At 38.8% G+C, this 16263-nt stretch overlaps 1 protein-coding gene across 1 annotated transcript in view; it reads right to left on the reverse strand.

Moving 5' to 3' along the window:
• The window catches only part of SKAP1 (src kinase associated phosphoprotein 1), a 257324-nt gene extending 241788 nt beyond the window's left edge, over positions 1-15536 (reverse strand). Inside the window, exon 1 of the mRNA XM_031686090.2 lies at positions 15427-15536. Within this exon, the coding sequence (XP_031541950.1) occupies positions 15427-15475 (49 nt within the window). The 5' untranslated portion in view covers positions 15476-15536. The remainder of the gene's footprint in view (positions 1-15426) is intronic.
• Between the last annotated feature and the right edge of the window lie 727 nt (positions 15537-16263).

The following is a 16263-nucleotide window of genomic DNA, read 5'->3' on the forward strand; positions in this document are numbered from 1 at the left end:
GAAATATTTCTCTTGCTGCTGCTATTACCACTTCACTTCAACAAACGTCTGCTGACTTCTGTCATCACTCCTCACTCCATTTCAGAGCCCCCTCCTCTTACCATAGTACCTACAAGCCTGTTGGAAGCACACCCTCAATAGGAGATGGAGTTGGAGAAAAGGAGACAGGAAAGGAAGAGAGGGACAGGAGAGGAAATTCTGTTCTCCTTTCCCTCTGAGTCTCTCCACCAGCTCTCACCTCCCTCCTAGGTGAGGTCCATTCCCTCTCATTCTGGCCCATTAAATATTCTCTTCCCCAATCCTAGGAACCCCAACCTAGCTCTAACCCCAGCCCTGCCCACCAGAGTCATTCCCCAGGTCATAACACCACCACCAGAGCTTGGAGTTAGGGAACAGGGGATAAAGGGTGTGTTCCCACCAACAAAGAGGAAGCCAGTGGAAGGGGGTGTGGCCCAGGCTTCAGAACAAAAAAGTTTCTGGAGTCTCAAGTTGGAAGATCATTCCCCATCAAAATATTATGTATATAGTATTCTCCTCTAGGTAACATACTTGCAAAATCATTTTTTAAAAAATACATGACACACAGTTAAGTTTAAAATCCAGATAAACAAATGCCCTTTACTGGGTGAACATGTAAGTTGTTGGCAGCTATCAGTTGCTTTATCTGGGAGTTGAGATAAATTTCCAAAATACATACTGAAAAAAATTACACATAGCTTCCAACCGTAATCTATGGGAACCATGGTCCTTTCTTGTCCAGCCTCAGCCATCAATGCCCTCAAGAGCTTTATTAGAGAATACGTCATCTTAATTATCCATAAAATAGTTTTTTAAAATGAGCTGGCCCGGGAATCAACTTTAAAAAATGGCTCTTTTCCCCATAAAGACAATGTTTCTAAAAGAAAATACTTAAGTAAACATTAGAAAACATTCCATCCACTGATTTTAAAAAAGAAATTCTAGGAGTTGGATGCTACTTCAGCTTCATCTCTTAAATTTTCAATGATACCTACCATTTTTTCTAATTAAAAAGAAAATGTTTAATTTATCTTATAGATGCTACACTCTGAACACTTTGAAGGAGTTAAAGCCTTAAAGATGAAACATTACCCCTCCAGGATGGAGGTGGGAGCCTGTATGGGGAAGGGAGGGGTGCAGAAAATGTTGGGATTGTGGAGAAGAGAAGGGGAGATCAAGGGGAGAAGGGACAACTCCCAGGGACACATCTCAGGAGTCCTCTGTCTGGATCGATGGAGGTAAGCAGGGAGTAAAGACCTGCATCATCCTCAGGACTTTCATGAGTAAACCACTAACAGTAAGACTTCCTTTCCAGTAACAGACTATGCCCACCCACTTTGCAGTGCCTAGCAAACTATGCCCGCCAAACCAAAAAAAATCTTCACCTTGAACATAGCAGAAGACCACATTTCATTCTAGATATCCGGGTATTCTACTTATCTGGGTATTTAATTAAATGTCACAACTACTCCTTTAAGTTACATACTGCTGCTTTTACAGAAATACCAGCCTGGTTGCTGATCCAAATTCTATAAAGTCTCATTGACAGCTTCTGGCAGAAACAAACAAACAAAAATAATTCCTGATTCCTTTTCACAGATATACTGAAGGTATCAGACCATCAGGATTTCTGTGGTGACTCTCCTAAATATCTCACTAAAATCAACCCTCTAAAACTTTAGTGTTTAATTTTCCAACTCTAAGAATGGAAGTCTTCATAGAAACCTTGTCTTGCCTATTTTCACACCAATTAAATAAAAGTATCATAATGGGGACAAAATGACTTTTAGTTTGCTTAGAACTTGTTTTAAACCTTGCATTAAATTTTTGATCTAGGAGTAGGGTATAGCTCAGTGGTAGAGTGTGTGCTTATCATGCAGGAGGTCCTGGGTTCTATCCCCAGTATCTCCACTAAATAAACAAACAAACAAACAGAGATAGATAAACCTAAATTTTTGATCTGGCAATTAACTGTAATCCTTAAGGCATATATTTTTTGCTCTTTGTTAAGAGGTAAAATTTGTTGGCAAGGCTAAAATCATACCCACCAGCTTTGTTTAGGCTTGCAGGAAGTTGTCAGTACACAATAGAGAAATTGTCAGCATGTTCTGGTTGTGGTTTGCTTCAACTTGCTGATTGTTTCTGCCTCGTGACCCAAGAAATGTGTGGTGTTTTTATTTTTAATTCTCCCACCTTCCGTAGGGGAAAAAAAATGACAATACCTACATACTCACAGCACAGAGAAAACAAAAATCAGAAACTAAAGCACAGAGAGTATTTTGGATTAAGATTTAACTACTGACCAAACTACAAATCTAGGATTAACACATCTGCAATCTTCATTTGAGAGCCTAAGAATCTACCCTAAGGAAATAATTGCATAGGTACCACAAAGATGCACATACAGGTATGTTCTCCACAACACTGTGGAAATACAAAAAATTTGGAAACAATCTAAACATCCATCAATAGGAGAAGAGTTAAATAAATTTGGACACACTGTGCAGCAGTTTAAAAAGAATATATGTATTTATATATAAATGAATATATACATAGATTCATATGGAAAAGTATCCAACACTGCTATGTTAAAAAAAAATCAAGTAGTCTACTCACTTCTTCTTCTTCTTTTGTACTGAATTATAGTTAATGTACAATATTGTGTTAGTTTCAGGTATATAGCAAAGTGATTCAGTTATATATATACATTACCACTATATTAACACATGATACTGAATATACTTCCCTGTGCTATACAGTAACTCCTTGTTTATCTGTTTTATATATAGTAGTGCATATCTATTAAACCCATATTCCTAATTTACCCCTCCCCCCACACTTTGGTAACCATAAGTTTGTTTTCTATGTCTGTGAGTCTACTTCTGTTTTGTAAATAAGCTCATTTGTATTACTTTTTAGATTCCTCATGTAAGTGATACCATGTAATATTTGCCTTTCTCTGTCTGACTTATTTCACTTAGTACGATAATCTCTAGGTCCATCCATGTTGCTATAAATAGCAATATTTTATTCTTTCTTTAATGGCTGAGTAATATTACATTGTGTATGTGTGTGTGTATATATATACACTCCACGTCTTCATCGATTCATCTGTTGATGGATAACAACTTAGGTTGCTTCCATGTCATGGCTATTGTAGATAGAGCTACTAGGAATATTAGTGTGCATCTATCTTTTCAAATTAGACTTTTTGTCTTTTCCTGATACACACCCAGGAGTGGGTTTGCTGGATCATATGGTAAATCTATTTTCAGTTTTTAAGGAACCTCCGTACCATTTTCCATAGTGACTGCACCAATTTACATTCCCACTAAAAGTGCAGGAGGGTTCCCTTTTCTCCACACCCTCTTTACCATTTATTATTTGTAGACTTTTTTATAATGGCCATTCTGACTGGTGTAAGGTGATACAGCATTGTAGTTTTGATTCACATTTCTCTAATAATTGAGCATCTTTTCATGTGACTGTTGGCCATCTGTAAGTCTTCTTTGGGAAATATATATTTAGGTCTTCTGCCCATTTTCTAATTGTGTTGTTTTTTTGATATTGAGTTATATGAGCTGTTTGTATATTTTGGAAATTAAGCCCTTGTCAGCTGCATCGTTTGCAAATTTTTCTCCCAGTCTGTAGGCTGTCTTTTCCTTTTGTTTATGGTTTCCCTTGATGTGCAAAAGCTTATATTTGATTAGGTCCTATTTATTTATTTTTGCTTATTTCTTTTGTCTTGGGAGACTTACCTAAGAAATTATTGCTACAATTTATGTCCAAGAATATTTTGCCTATGTTCTCTTCTAGGAGTTTTATGGTATCACGTCTTATATTTAAGTCTTTAAGCCATTTTGAGTTTACTTTTGTGTATGGTGTGAGGGAGTAGTCTAACTTCACTGATTTACATGTGACTGTCCAGCTTTCCCAACACCACTTGCTGAAGAGACTGTCTTTTCTCCATTGTATATTTTTGCCTCCTTTGTCGAAGATTAATTGTAGATGTGTGGATTTATTTCTGGGTTCTTTATGCTTTTCCATTGATCTATATGTCTGTTTTTGTGCCAATACCACACTGTTCTAATTACTGTAGCTTTATAGTATTGTCTGAAGTCTGGGAGGGTTATGCCTCCAGCTTTGTTCTTTTCCCTCTGGATTGCTTTGGCAGTTCTGGGCTTTTGTGGTTCAAAATAAGTTTTAGGATTATTTGTTCTAGTACTGTGAAAAATGTCACAGGTAATTTGATAGAGATCACATTAAATCTGTAGATTGCTCTGGTAGTATGGCTATTTTAATAATGTTAATTTTTTCAATCAAAGAGCATGGGTTATCTTTCCATTTCTTTGAATTATCTTTAATTTCCCTTATCAATATTTTATAGTTCTCAGCATATAGGTCTTTCACCTCCTTGGCTAGGTTTATTCCTAGGTATTTTATTTTATTTTTTGATATGACTTTAAATGGGATTTTTTTTTTACTTTCTCTTTCTGATAGTTCACTGTTAGTGTAAAGAAATAAAACAGATTTCTGTATATTAATCTTATACCCTGCTACCTTACTGAATTTATTTATTAGTTCTAATGGTTTTTGTGTGGAGTCGCTAGAGTTTTTTTATAGAATATCATGTCATCTGCATATATGACAATTTTACCTCTTCCTTTCCAATTGGGATACCTTTTGTTTCTTTTTCTTGTCTGATTGCTGTGGCTAAATCAAGTAGTCTATATGCTTCTATGTTGTGCAAATATTCTACAATAAAAATATACTTACCAAAATGTCTAAAAATAAAAAGACCACAATATCGAGTGTTGGTGAGGATATAGGGCAATTGGAATTCTCATATAGTTGGTGGGAGTGTAAAATAGGTACAATCACTTTGGGAAACTGGAGTTTCTAATAAAATTAAATATATTCATACCCTATGACCTAGCAATTCTACTTCTAGATATTTATCCAGGAGAAATGAGTGTTTATGTTCACAAAACAAGTTACACAAGAATGCTCATTAGCAGGTATATTCCTAATAACCCAAAACTGAACAACTCAATGTTCATCAGAAGAATGGATAAACAAACTGTGGAATATTCACATAATGGAATAGTACTTAGCAAAAGGATAAAATAAAACTGATACACAGAACAACATGCATAAATCTCAAAAACAGCATGTTGAGGAGACACAAAAGAGATCATACTGATTTATGAAGTTCCAGAACTGGAAAGGAAACTTTTTTAGGGAGATAGAAATGTTTATGTCTTGTTCTGGGTTGTAGTCACACAGGTATATAAATATATTGAAGTCATCCAGTTGTAACACTTAAGATTAGTGCATTTATGCATGTAAATCATACCTTAATAAAGTACTAGGAAGGAAGAAAGAAAGGAGGGGAGGAAGGGATCAGTGGATGAAGAGGCTCACAGCGTTATCAAAAAGGAAATTTTATTTTAGAGGTAGAATGATTTTTAAGGATGTTTATTATAGCACAGTTAAGAGATATTTTCTGTAGCTATCTAAGTATCACAGCATACTTCTCATACTTGATATATAATATACAGTACCTTACTTAATTCCAACTCAACTACAATATTGGTTTAAGTATGTATCAATATGTGCCATTGGATACATTTTAGTAAAGCTCCTATTAAGTGAATACAAATTTTATTTCCCTATAATATATAACTAATATTAGAATGTCAACAATGTTAGGAGGAGACCCTAGATGAGAATTTAAGTAATTCATAAATGATTTTATCAAAGCCATAAGCCTTCAGGAAAGCTTGCTCTCTGGATGCTAGGACCACTCTGTTTCTGAGCCCACATCTGTCCTATCTTCCATGTAAAAGCTAGATAGTAAAATTAAGCAGTGGAACTCAAAGACTCCAAACCTGAAAAGCCATCTGTTATAATCACCTAACCTATAATGCAGCACTGACAAACTGGAAAAGCAAGCAATGAACTTGGAAACACAGGGGAAATAAATATGAATAAATGTAGCAGAAATTATAGGATTTCTGTACGGTGTAATGGTTTATAACGTGAAAAAATTAGATCTATGATAGGTATGTCAATATGTTAAGATTCTCAGATGATGGTAAAACTTGAACTTACTTTTCCTATATTTAAAATGATTAAAAATTATTTAAGTATTACACTTACGTAATGAGGTAAAAATATTATAATCTTAATAGCTGGCACCAGAATTCCTCTTAGGAAGAGAACTACACTGTTTGGGAAAGTAACTTACTTCTCTGTGTGTGGGTGTTGGTGGGAACCTAAATCACTAAACAGACAGCTAAACTGCCTTTCCATGTAACAAAGGAAAAAATTTTTTTTTGGTTTTGTTTTGCTCCAAATAGGATAAAGGGAGAAGGAGCCACTGAGAAGGCATAAGGCTGGGAACTACATTAGGTGAAAGGCCAGAGGGCACCGTCTGATGACTGGAGTGGCAAAAGGGAGTTTAGGAATAGAAATGCCTAATACTCAATTTGAAATCGTTTGCATTACTGAAATGGAAACCCCTCCTCCCTCTCCCTGCACCCCCTGAATCTCCAGTGATGTCGTCTACATTCACAGGGGCTACATGTAGGTAGGCTTTTGTAGAACTTGAAGACAAGAATATGTTTTCTGAACTGTGACACTACCAACATTTTGGGCTGGATAATTCTTTTTGCAGGGGCTGTCCTATGCATTGTAGGAAACTGAGGCTCATCCCTGGCTTCTACCTACTAGGTGCCAATAACACCCTCCCTGTTGTGACAAAAGAAAATGTCTCCAAGTGTTGCCAAATGTTCCCTGAAGGACAAAATTACCCCATTTGGGAATCACTAGTTTAGGCTTACAGACAGCATGCATGGAAGCAGGAGACCCTGAAGGAAAGGTGACCCTCCAAATGCATGGCCCTTGAGAATTACCCAGATCTTGAGGAGATGTTTGAACTTCCAAATGTGGGGAGTAGATCTTGCCTAGAGTTCAAAAGGTCTGGGCAGCCCATCTAACATCTAGGCTATAACCACAATGAAACTAAAATATATCTACCAATTAAAAAAAAAATTCTGTTTGTTGAAACAGAAAGAGAAAAGGGGGAAATTAAGCATTTACTTTTTGTTTTCAACTGAGAAGTAATGCAAAAATACTATTTTACACAAGCACACACAAATACAAAGCATTCTGTAACAAGGTAAGGAACGCGTGTCTTTCCTAAGTTAGTGAAGTTAGTGACGCTAACTTCCTCTCTCCTTCCTCCATGAAGTTTTTCATAGACATGACCACTGGCCTCTGAACTAAAGAAAGAAGAAAACGGAGAAGATCCTAAAAGAAACCATACAAACCTCCCCTAATTTAGAGTAGCAAGGATGAACCACCAACCCAAGAAAAAGGCCATGTCTAGGTGTTTTCCTGGGGCCAGGCAACTGCAAAGAGAGACCAACAGGACTTTCTCAAAGAAAAAAATTTTTTTAAATTTTATTTACCAAACAGATGGTGTGTAATACATTCCAGATATTATTCTAAGTTCTTTTCCAATAGTCATCCCTTTATTCTTCACATAAATTCTATGAGATGGCTACTATAATTATCGCTATTTTATAGCTGAGAAAACTAAGACCCAAAGTCGAACAGGTAGTAAGAAAGCGGCAGAGTCAGGATTTGATTTTAAGTAAACTTAACACAAAGAAAATATACAGGGTCTATAAGAAAACATTAAAGTTCAAAAAAATTTTTTTCTTGAAGAACTAAAAAAAAAAATCTCTTTCTGAAGTAGATTTATTATTAAAGAATAGATATGTTTAGAAAATTTCTAATCATATTTTCAATATTCAAAAAGGCATTATGTCTATAAGCCCAGATTTACAGATGTAATGAAAAATAAAACAATGAGTGATGAGGAAATACATGGAAGTTTTTAAAAAATAAATAAATGCTGAATTTAAAACCATAATGAAGTCAGTGACAGATGAGACAATAAAAGAGATGAAACACAGGGAGTAGATCAGGAGCCCAATATTTATAACATAAACCTCAATATGACAGAATAAAACAGATGGAGTAGAAGCAATGACAATAGAAAAAAATGTTCCCAAGTTAAAGATCTGAGCTTATAATCAAAAGAGTTCACTATATACCAGGCAAAATTATTAAAAAGTCTAAAACCTTAAAATTATCCAGTGACATTTTTGAGAGCAAAGAAAAATATCCTATGAACATGCAGGCAGGCAATAGGAGGAATGGGTTATAAAAAATATACATATCTGGCTGGCATCAGACTTCTCCTCCACAAAATTGAAGACCAGAAGATAATGGTAGAACTTCTACAGGTTGAGTTGGGAGGAAGGGGAAGGAAGGGGAAGAGTATGACCCTCGAACCTCATGGCCACAGCTAAGTTTATATGAAACTAGACAGACACATACTCAAACTTGTAAGGGCTCAGTAAGTGTAGTATCAGAAATTCAGCATTATATTCTCGAACATCATCTATTAGGGCTTTATGCACTGTTCCCTACAGTAGCCACTGTGGCTACTGAGCAGCTGAAATATAGTGCAACTGAGGAACTGGTTTTTTTCATTTTATCTAATTTTAGTGAATTTAAATTTAAATAGCCACATGTGGCTAGTGGCTACTGTTTTAGCACAGTCTAAATATTTAAGAGATAAAGAGTTCAAGAATAAAAAAGTCATGGTACAAAAAGTAAGCAATAAACAAGTTAAAAAGGAAAATTATTATTATAGCTATGGTTTTAAAGTAGTATGCAAATATCAAAAAATAATTCTTATAATCTAATATACATAATTAAAACATTAATAATTGTCTGAGTCTAAAAATCTCAGATTATATCAGCAATTTCACTTTTCACACTGGAGGAAAGAGCCAGAAGACAGTGTCTCAGTCTCAATGTTGCTAATCAAAGGGACTTTTTTTTTTTTAAGCTATAAGGGTAAAAATACCAGTGGAATAAAACCAGGACGTATAACTTAAAGACACCCAAAAGAAAAAAGAAACTTAGTGATCTAAGAAAATGCTCAGGAGACCATAGCAACACCATAACTCAAGACTGTAAGTGGAAAAATAAGTATACAAAACTATATATACAATATGCCCCAACTTTTAAAGTATGTACAAATAATAATAACTGAAAGAAATACATAGAAATTTGACAACTGTTGTGTTTTCCAAATTTTCTACAATGAGCATTATTGCTTTTATAATAAAAATTTTGACAAAAAAAAAAGAAATAGAAGTATAGTCATAGTTCTTCCAGAATTCAACTGAACAGTAACCTCACCTATCTAACAGGTAACCCAGCATCAAACATCAAGCAAAAAAGATTCTGAGCAGCCACAGTGCATGTCACAAAGTATATGTCACAAAGTAAAGGCCTACAGAACTAGAACAAATCATAATAAAATTTATATGGAACCATCAAAGACCTAGAATTGCCAAAACATTACTGAAGAGAAAGAAAGAGGCTGGAGGAATAACTCTCCCAGACTTCAGACAATACTATAGAGCTACAGTCATCAAGACAGCATGGTATTGGTACCAAAACAGACATATGGACCAATGGAACAGAATAGAGAGCCCAGAAATGAACCCACAAACTTTTGGTCAACTCATCTTCGACAAAGGAGGCAAGAATATACAATGGAATAAAGACAGTCTCTTCAGCAAATGGTGTTGGGAAAACTGGACAGCAGCATGTAAAACAATGAAGCTAGAACACGCCCTTACACCATATACAAAAATCAACTCAAAATGGATTAAAGACTTAAACATAAGACAAGATACAATAAACCTCCTAGAGGAAAACATAGGCAAAACATTATCTGACATACATTTCAAAAATTTTCCCCTAGAAGAAATAAAAGCAAGAATAAACAAATGGGACCTAATGAAACTTACAAGCTTCTGCACAGCAAAGGAAACCAGAAGTAAAACAAGAAGAAAACCTACGGAATGGGAGAAAATTTTTGCAAGTGAAACCGACAAAGGCTTGATCTCCAGAATATATAAGCAGCTCATACGACTCAATAAGAAAAAAATAAACAACCCAATCCAAAAATGGGCAGAAGACCTAAACAAGCAATTCTCCAAGGAAGACATACAAGTGATCAAAAAGCACATGAAAAAATGCTCAATATCACTATCAGAGAAATGCAAATCAAAACTACAATGAGGTATCACCTCACACCAGTCAGAATGGCCGTCATTCAAAAATCCACAAATGACAAATGCTGGAGAGGCTGTGGGGAAAGGGGAACCCTCCTACACTGCTGGTGGGAACGCAGTTTGGTGCAGCCACTATGGAAAACAGTGTGGAGATTCCTCAAAAGACTAGGAATAGACTTACCATATGACCCAGGAATCCCACTCCTGGGCTTGTATCCAGAAGGAAATCTACTGCAGGATGACACCTGCACCCCAACGTTCATAGCAGCACTATTTACAATAGCCAAAACATGGAAACAGCCTAAATGTCCAACAACAGGTGACTAGATAAAGAAGAGGTGGTATATTTATACAATGGAATACTACTCAGCCATAAAAACCGACAACATAATGCCATTTGCAGCAACATGGATGCTCCTGGAGAATGTCATTCTAAGTGAAGTAAGCCAGAAAGAGAAAGAAAAATACCATATGAGATCGCTCATATGTGGAATCTAAAAAACAAAAACAAACAAACAAACAAAAACAAAGTGTAAATACAGGACAGAAATAGACTCACAGACAGAGAATACAGACTTGTGGTTACCAGGGGGGGTGGAGGGTGGGAAGGGATAGACTGGGATTTCAAAATTGTAGAATAGATAAACAAGATTACACTGTATATCACAGGGAAATATACACAAAACGTCATGATAACTCACAGAGAAAAAAATGTGACAATGAGTGTGTATATGTCCATGGATGACTGAAAAATTGTGCTGAACACTGGAATTTGACACACTATTGTAAAATGATTATAAATCAATAAAAAATGTTAAAAAAAACAAAAAACAAAAAACAAAGTAAAGGCCTAAAGGTTTGGGTACTATGTTTATCACAAGAGCCCTTCATACTTTCTTTTATGCATCTTAATTCCAACAAACTTGTTTATCTGATGTCCCAATAGCACTGGGAGTACAAATATACTGAAATCAGGGCAAAGTCACAGGCCTGGCCTAACAGTAGGGGGAAAAAAGACAAAAACTAAAATATAAAACAGACATAAACATTCACAAATCAGTCCAGGGGAAGTTATGGCAGACACATCCATAAACAACTCAATGTATTTCCTTAAAGTATGATAACTGATACTCACTATAACAACTCTTAGTTAAAGTGTTCAAGTGAGGTCCCTTTGAACAAAGACCGGTTGGTTGAGGAAGGGTGAAAAGTTCCTAATGCATTTGAGAAAAAAAAGAAAAAGGTCACAAATGTTTATAATAAAAAGTTAGAATGCTTAAAGGGAGTATCCTCAGCTACCCAGAGCAACTCACGCCTACAAGTTCCACAGAGTTGGAGTTTTACTATATTGAAAAGGATTTTATGGTTGGCTACATCGACCAATACAAATCTGGAAGACAATCTAGAAGGAAATGATTAATGACTGCTGCTTTCCAAGGAAGTTTAAAAATAAGTAAGCATAGGCATATCAGAATCAGTGTTAATGCAGCAATTGCTACTAAACGCAGCTAAATTGTGGATGTTATTTTGGCTTTAATCCATATTCTGTGCAGGATTTAGGTCCCTTGTAGATAGTTGGGACCCATTAGCTATTAGAGTAAAGTTAGTACCCCATTCCAACACACAGGACACATTGTGAACTGAAGAAATATTTAGCCTGCTTCCTTCACACTTGCCTCATGTGCTTCTGACTTCAAAAGTGGGGCTAAAAAGACAAGGAAGAAACTGATTATGTTTGTATCTGTGAAACACAGATTATGCAAACTGCCAGCACTCCATTGTTTTTGTTTTCAGAGTCATTATCACAAAACAAAACCAAAAAGATAACTTCCACAACTGAAGCCTGATTATTTGAAAACAGACCCTGAATATTTCCTCCTCTTTCAATAAGGCGGTAAATGCCCTTCATTTTACTTATCTATAAGGTATTTATCGGCTGATATGGACTAGTTACTATTTCTATATGAGAGCTTGACAGAGTCTATCTGAGGAAGCTGTTTCCTGAGTTACTCTAGAAACCTGTCACTGCCTTAACATTTGCCCCAAATCCAAGAAAGCGTTTTAAAAAAAAAAATCCTCACCTTCCACACATCACCAGGGCTAACAGGAGAAAAACATAATCACAACCCTAAATTCATGGCCCTTTCAAACTCTGACCTCTCCAAGCATTTATTTGTCTTTTGTTCCTTTTCCTTTTAAACAATCTCACTGGTTGCCTTTTCCTGATTACAAAAGTAATACATGGTCATCATCACAGCTTGAACAACACAAAGATACATGAAATAAAATTAATAATCTCTCTCCCACCCTTTCACTCCCCTCCAAGGAAACCAGTTTTAAGAGCTTAGAGTATATTCTTTCTTACTCTTTCCGAGGCTTACACAAACATATATAATATATGGGTTTTTGGAGGATTTTGTTATTGTTTTCAAACAAAAACAGGATATTATATATACTATTGTGCACCTTGCTTTTCAGCCTTAAAAATATGCTATGGACACTTTTCAAGCCAATATATACAGATCCACCACAATCTTTTTAATGGCTGCAAAATATTCCATAAGATGGATAATTTACTCATACCACTGCCCCACTTTTCCCAACTCATGGACATTTAGCACGGATCTTTGTATATATATCTCATGTCTTCTAATTTCAGTAACACAGTTTCCTAGAAGTGGAATTTCTTGGTCAAATGAAACATTTTCAAATGTTTAAAATTTTATCCTTAAACAAAATTAATTTTAGACCTTCAGAATGTCTGCTCCCTTCTTCATTATGCAAAATTTGGTATAAGCTTTTCACAGAGCTTTGCATATTTTATTTTTTAAAGCACACACATTATGTCAAAAAACGCCCCTGTCATTTATGCTCACGTAGTTATAAATAAATAAATGCTTAAGTTATGGCTGTGATGGCCAGCATTAAATCACTGTGCAAATGTTTATGCCTTGGTTTATGAAAGTAGTAATTCATTGTGGAAACTCCACCCCCACGGCCTGTGGCAGCACTAAAGTGGCAGATCTCTCACCCTGTGACTCCCTCCACTGCTTGACGATATAGAGATCAAGACCTATATATTTTCTCATTGTCAACAGTTACCCTTAAAAAGTGTGTGTGTAGGGGGGAGACAAACAGCAACAGATGATAAATTGATAGTCATTATGGGTTTCTAATATCTACAAATTATTTGTAGTACAATGAATAATTCTGCTGGTCTACACCAGAGAATGTGTTCCATAATAAACAAAACCTACAACCAATATGTTGCTATGATTACATGAACCTTTCAAAAGCACATTCTTCTAACATTTTTCAATAGAATTATTAGTTGAATCCCACTTTCACAATTTTTTCTCTACTTCAGATGCAGACTCTAATTGTAAACTTAAAAAAAAAAGCCTTAAAGAAATACATTAACCAATGAAGCTCCTTAAAATGTAATCTCAGACTCCTCTGTACATTCTAAAGACCTGAGCACCAACGAACAGAGATTGTTAAGACACAGCAAGTTTGATACAGAAGTATGTGACATGCAATTAATCTCCATTCATACCCTGCTCTACTTGTCAGCAAACAAAGGTTCTGCTTTAGGAGGAGATCTGAAGACTTCAATTAAAAAGAGTCAGCTAACAAGAAAATAATCTAAGCTAAAGGAAGGTGGCAGGTGCAGAAATGAGTTGTTTACCAAAGTGTCAGTTTTAAACAATAAAGAACTGCACATCAAAAATGCTGAAGAAGTGGATTTCATTGCAAGCCTCTGAAAATGAAAAGGAACTTTCTACCAAGGCTACACACAAAACGGAAATACAGTTTAACGAATTTGTAAAATAGGTTTCCTCTCAACAAATGACAGATACCAATAAAAGGAATCAGTTTATACCTTTAACTGCAAGGGGAAAATGAAACTTTTTGCCACAGTTCCTTTTCTCCTAGAAACCACTTAGAGCCTCTCTTTACACTTCAAATTATTGAACCAACAGCAGAGGGGAAAGGCTGGGTTGCTGCTTCTTAGAAACCCAGATGATGCTCTTTTACCCTGCAAATACTTTTCTATTCTGGAAGTTTAGATTCACTCAGGTCATATGTAAAATGGGTTTTGGAAACTTCACCTCAGAAGAAATACCTAGTTGACAGCTTTTACATAGAAGCAACCCAGAATGGAAACAGTCCTACAAACAGAGACCAAATGGACTTGCCAAATATTTGATTATGAAGCATTTATACCACGATAACAAGGTAATGGAGATATAAAACCAATTAAATTGAGAGAAACTGGAAAAAAAAATTACTGCTTGCCAAAAATATGACCTGCCCAAAGCAGGCCATCTGTTAAATATGTGTCAAAACTGTCACATGGATGCCAAAAGGCTTAATTCTGAGCAGTTTCCTCTTGGGACCCTTATGCAAGCACAGATTCCAGGTCCCCATCCTTCCAGAAAGGTCAGTTACAGGAAAAGCAAGTTACTCTCAGCAGAAAAAGTGTGAGTGGAGCAGATGACACTGCCCATTAGCAAAACGTGTCTCTCGAGTGTTACAGCAGAGAGTGTTGAGTGTTGGTGAGTACGGCTTTAACTCTTACAAGGACTGCGAGGGCACTACAGTTTGAGGGTGAACACACAGCAGTGGGGCGCTTCTGGAAAGGGAAGGGATGTAATACTGGGATCAGCCGGCCCCGGGTGCACGAGTGGCCCCGGTGAGTCCGCAGGCGGGTGAAGCGGGCCTGGGGTCTGGGTGCTGAGTCCACGCCCAGACCTTGGCTGGCGGGAGCCCGGGAGCCCTCACTGCCCCTCGAGGTCCGGGATGGCTAAGCAGGAAGGTCCAGGTCCCCTCGTGAGCGGGACAGACGGAGCCTGGGCTGGGGAGGGACGGGCGCGAAACCCACGGACGCGAGGCGTCCCGAGGAGACAGGCACAGGGTGAAGGCCAGCACGGAGGCCAGGCGACCAAGAACCTGGCCCGAACTTGCTCAGAAGCCTGGAGGTTAAGTGGGAAGTGAAGGCGCCCTGAGGAAAAAGAAAACGTGGGAAATGAGGAGAGTGAGAGGGACCCTGAGCCGGAGGATGAACCGCTGGCTCTCCAGAGTCAGGGCTCCGGCAGCCTCAGGGTTCTAGAAGGTGGCGGGCGAGGGAGCTGACGGGGAAGGCCGGCCTTGGGAGCCGCTGGCGTCTCGGCTGCTGCCGGCTCGGCACGTGCGACTCCCGGTGGGGTCGGCGGCGCCCGGGCCGGCGGAGCGTTACCTTCCAGGAGCCAACGGATCTCCTCGGGGAGGGCGGCGGCGGCCTGCATGTGGCGGGCGGCGGGCGGCCGGCGGCCGGGCGGGCGGCGGGCGAGGGCCGGGCGGGCGGGCGGGCTGCGGCGGCACCTGGCCCTCTGCTGCCGGCGCCGCGGGCCGAGCCGCAGGGCGGGGCGCGCTCAGGAAGCGGCGCGCGGCGGGCGGGGCGCCCGGGAGGCAGCGACACCTGTGCGCGGGGCACGCGGCCCTCACGCCTGCGCCCGAGGGAGGAGGGGCCGCCCCGCGCCTGCCCCCGCCCCCCAGGACTCCCCCGGCCAAAACCAAGAGGCGACCCCACCCGAGGCAGCCTGCTCCCGGGAGGCTCCCCATCGTACGCCCCAGGGACGGCGGGCCTCGGGGGCAGAGTGAAAAGCCACCGTGAAGCCCGAAATGGGGCGCGAGGAGGCGGAATCGGAGGGAGAGGTCAATCCCCGCCAAGCCGGACAGCCCTCCTTCCCGACCCAGCCCACACCTCCACGCCCAGAAAACCAGGGCAGAACGGCTGCTTGTCAGGCAAACCAGGATATTTAACGGAAATGACCATAAATCCCTATAAATAATCTCAAGACGCCAACATTTGGGAGAATCAGAGCGGCCCGGCTGCAAGGGGCACAGGGAGCCAAAGTGTCCCATCCTCCTTAGGCTGAAAGGGTGAAGGGAAAAGAAGGGGTAACCCGGGGAGAAAGCTGAGGGAGAGGAACTGAGCCCTTTCCCTCTAAGGTGACAGAGGAAAGGGAAGCACAAGCTCACAGAAGTGTGCTTCCCTCTAATCCACAGCACACAGGTGTGGATGTCCTGGCTG

Source organism: Vicugna pacos, chromosome 16 (genome assembly GCF_048564905.1).
Source record: "Vicugna pacos chromosome 16, VicPac4, whole genome shotgun sequence".
Classification (NCBI taxonomy): domain Eukaryota; kingdom Metazoa; phylum Chordata; class Mammalia; order Artiodactyla; family Camelidae; genus Vicugna; species Vicugna pacos.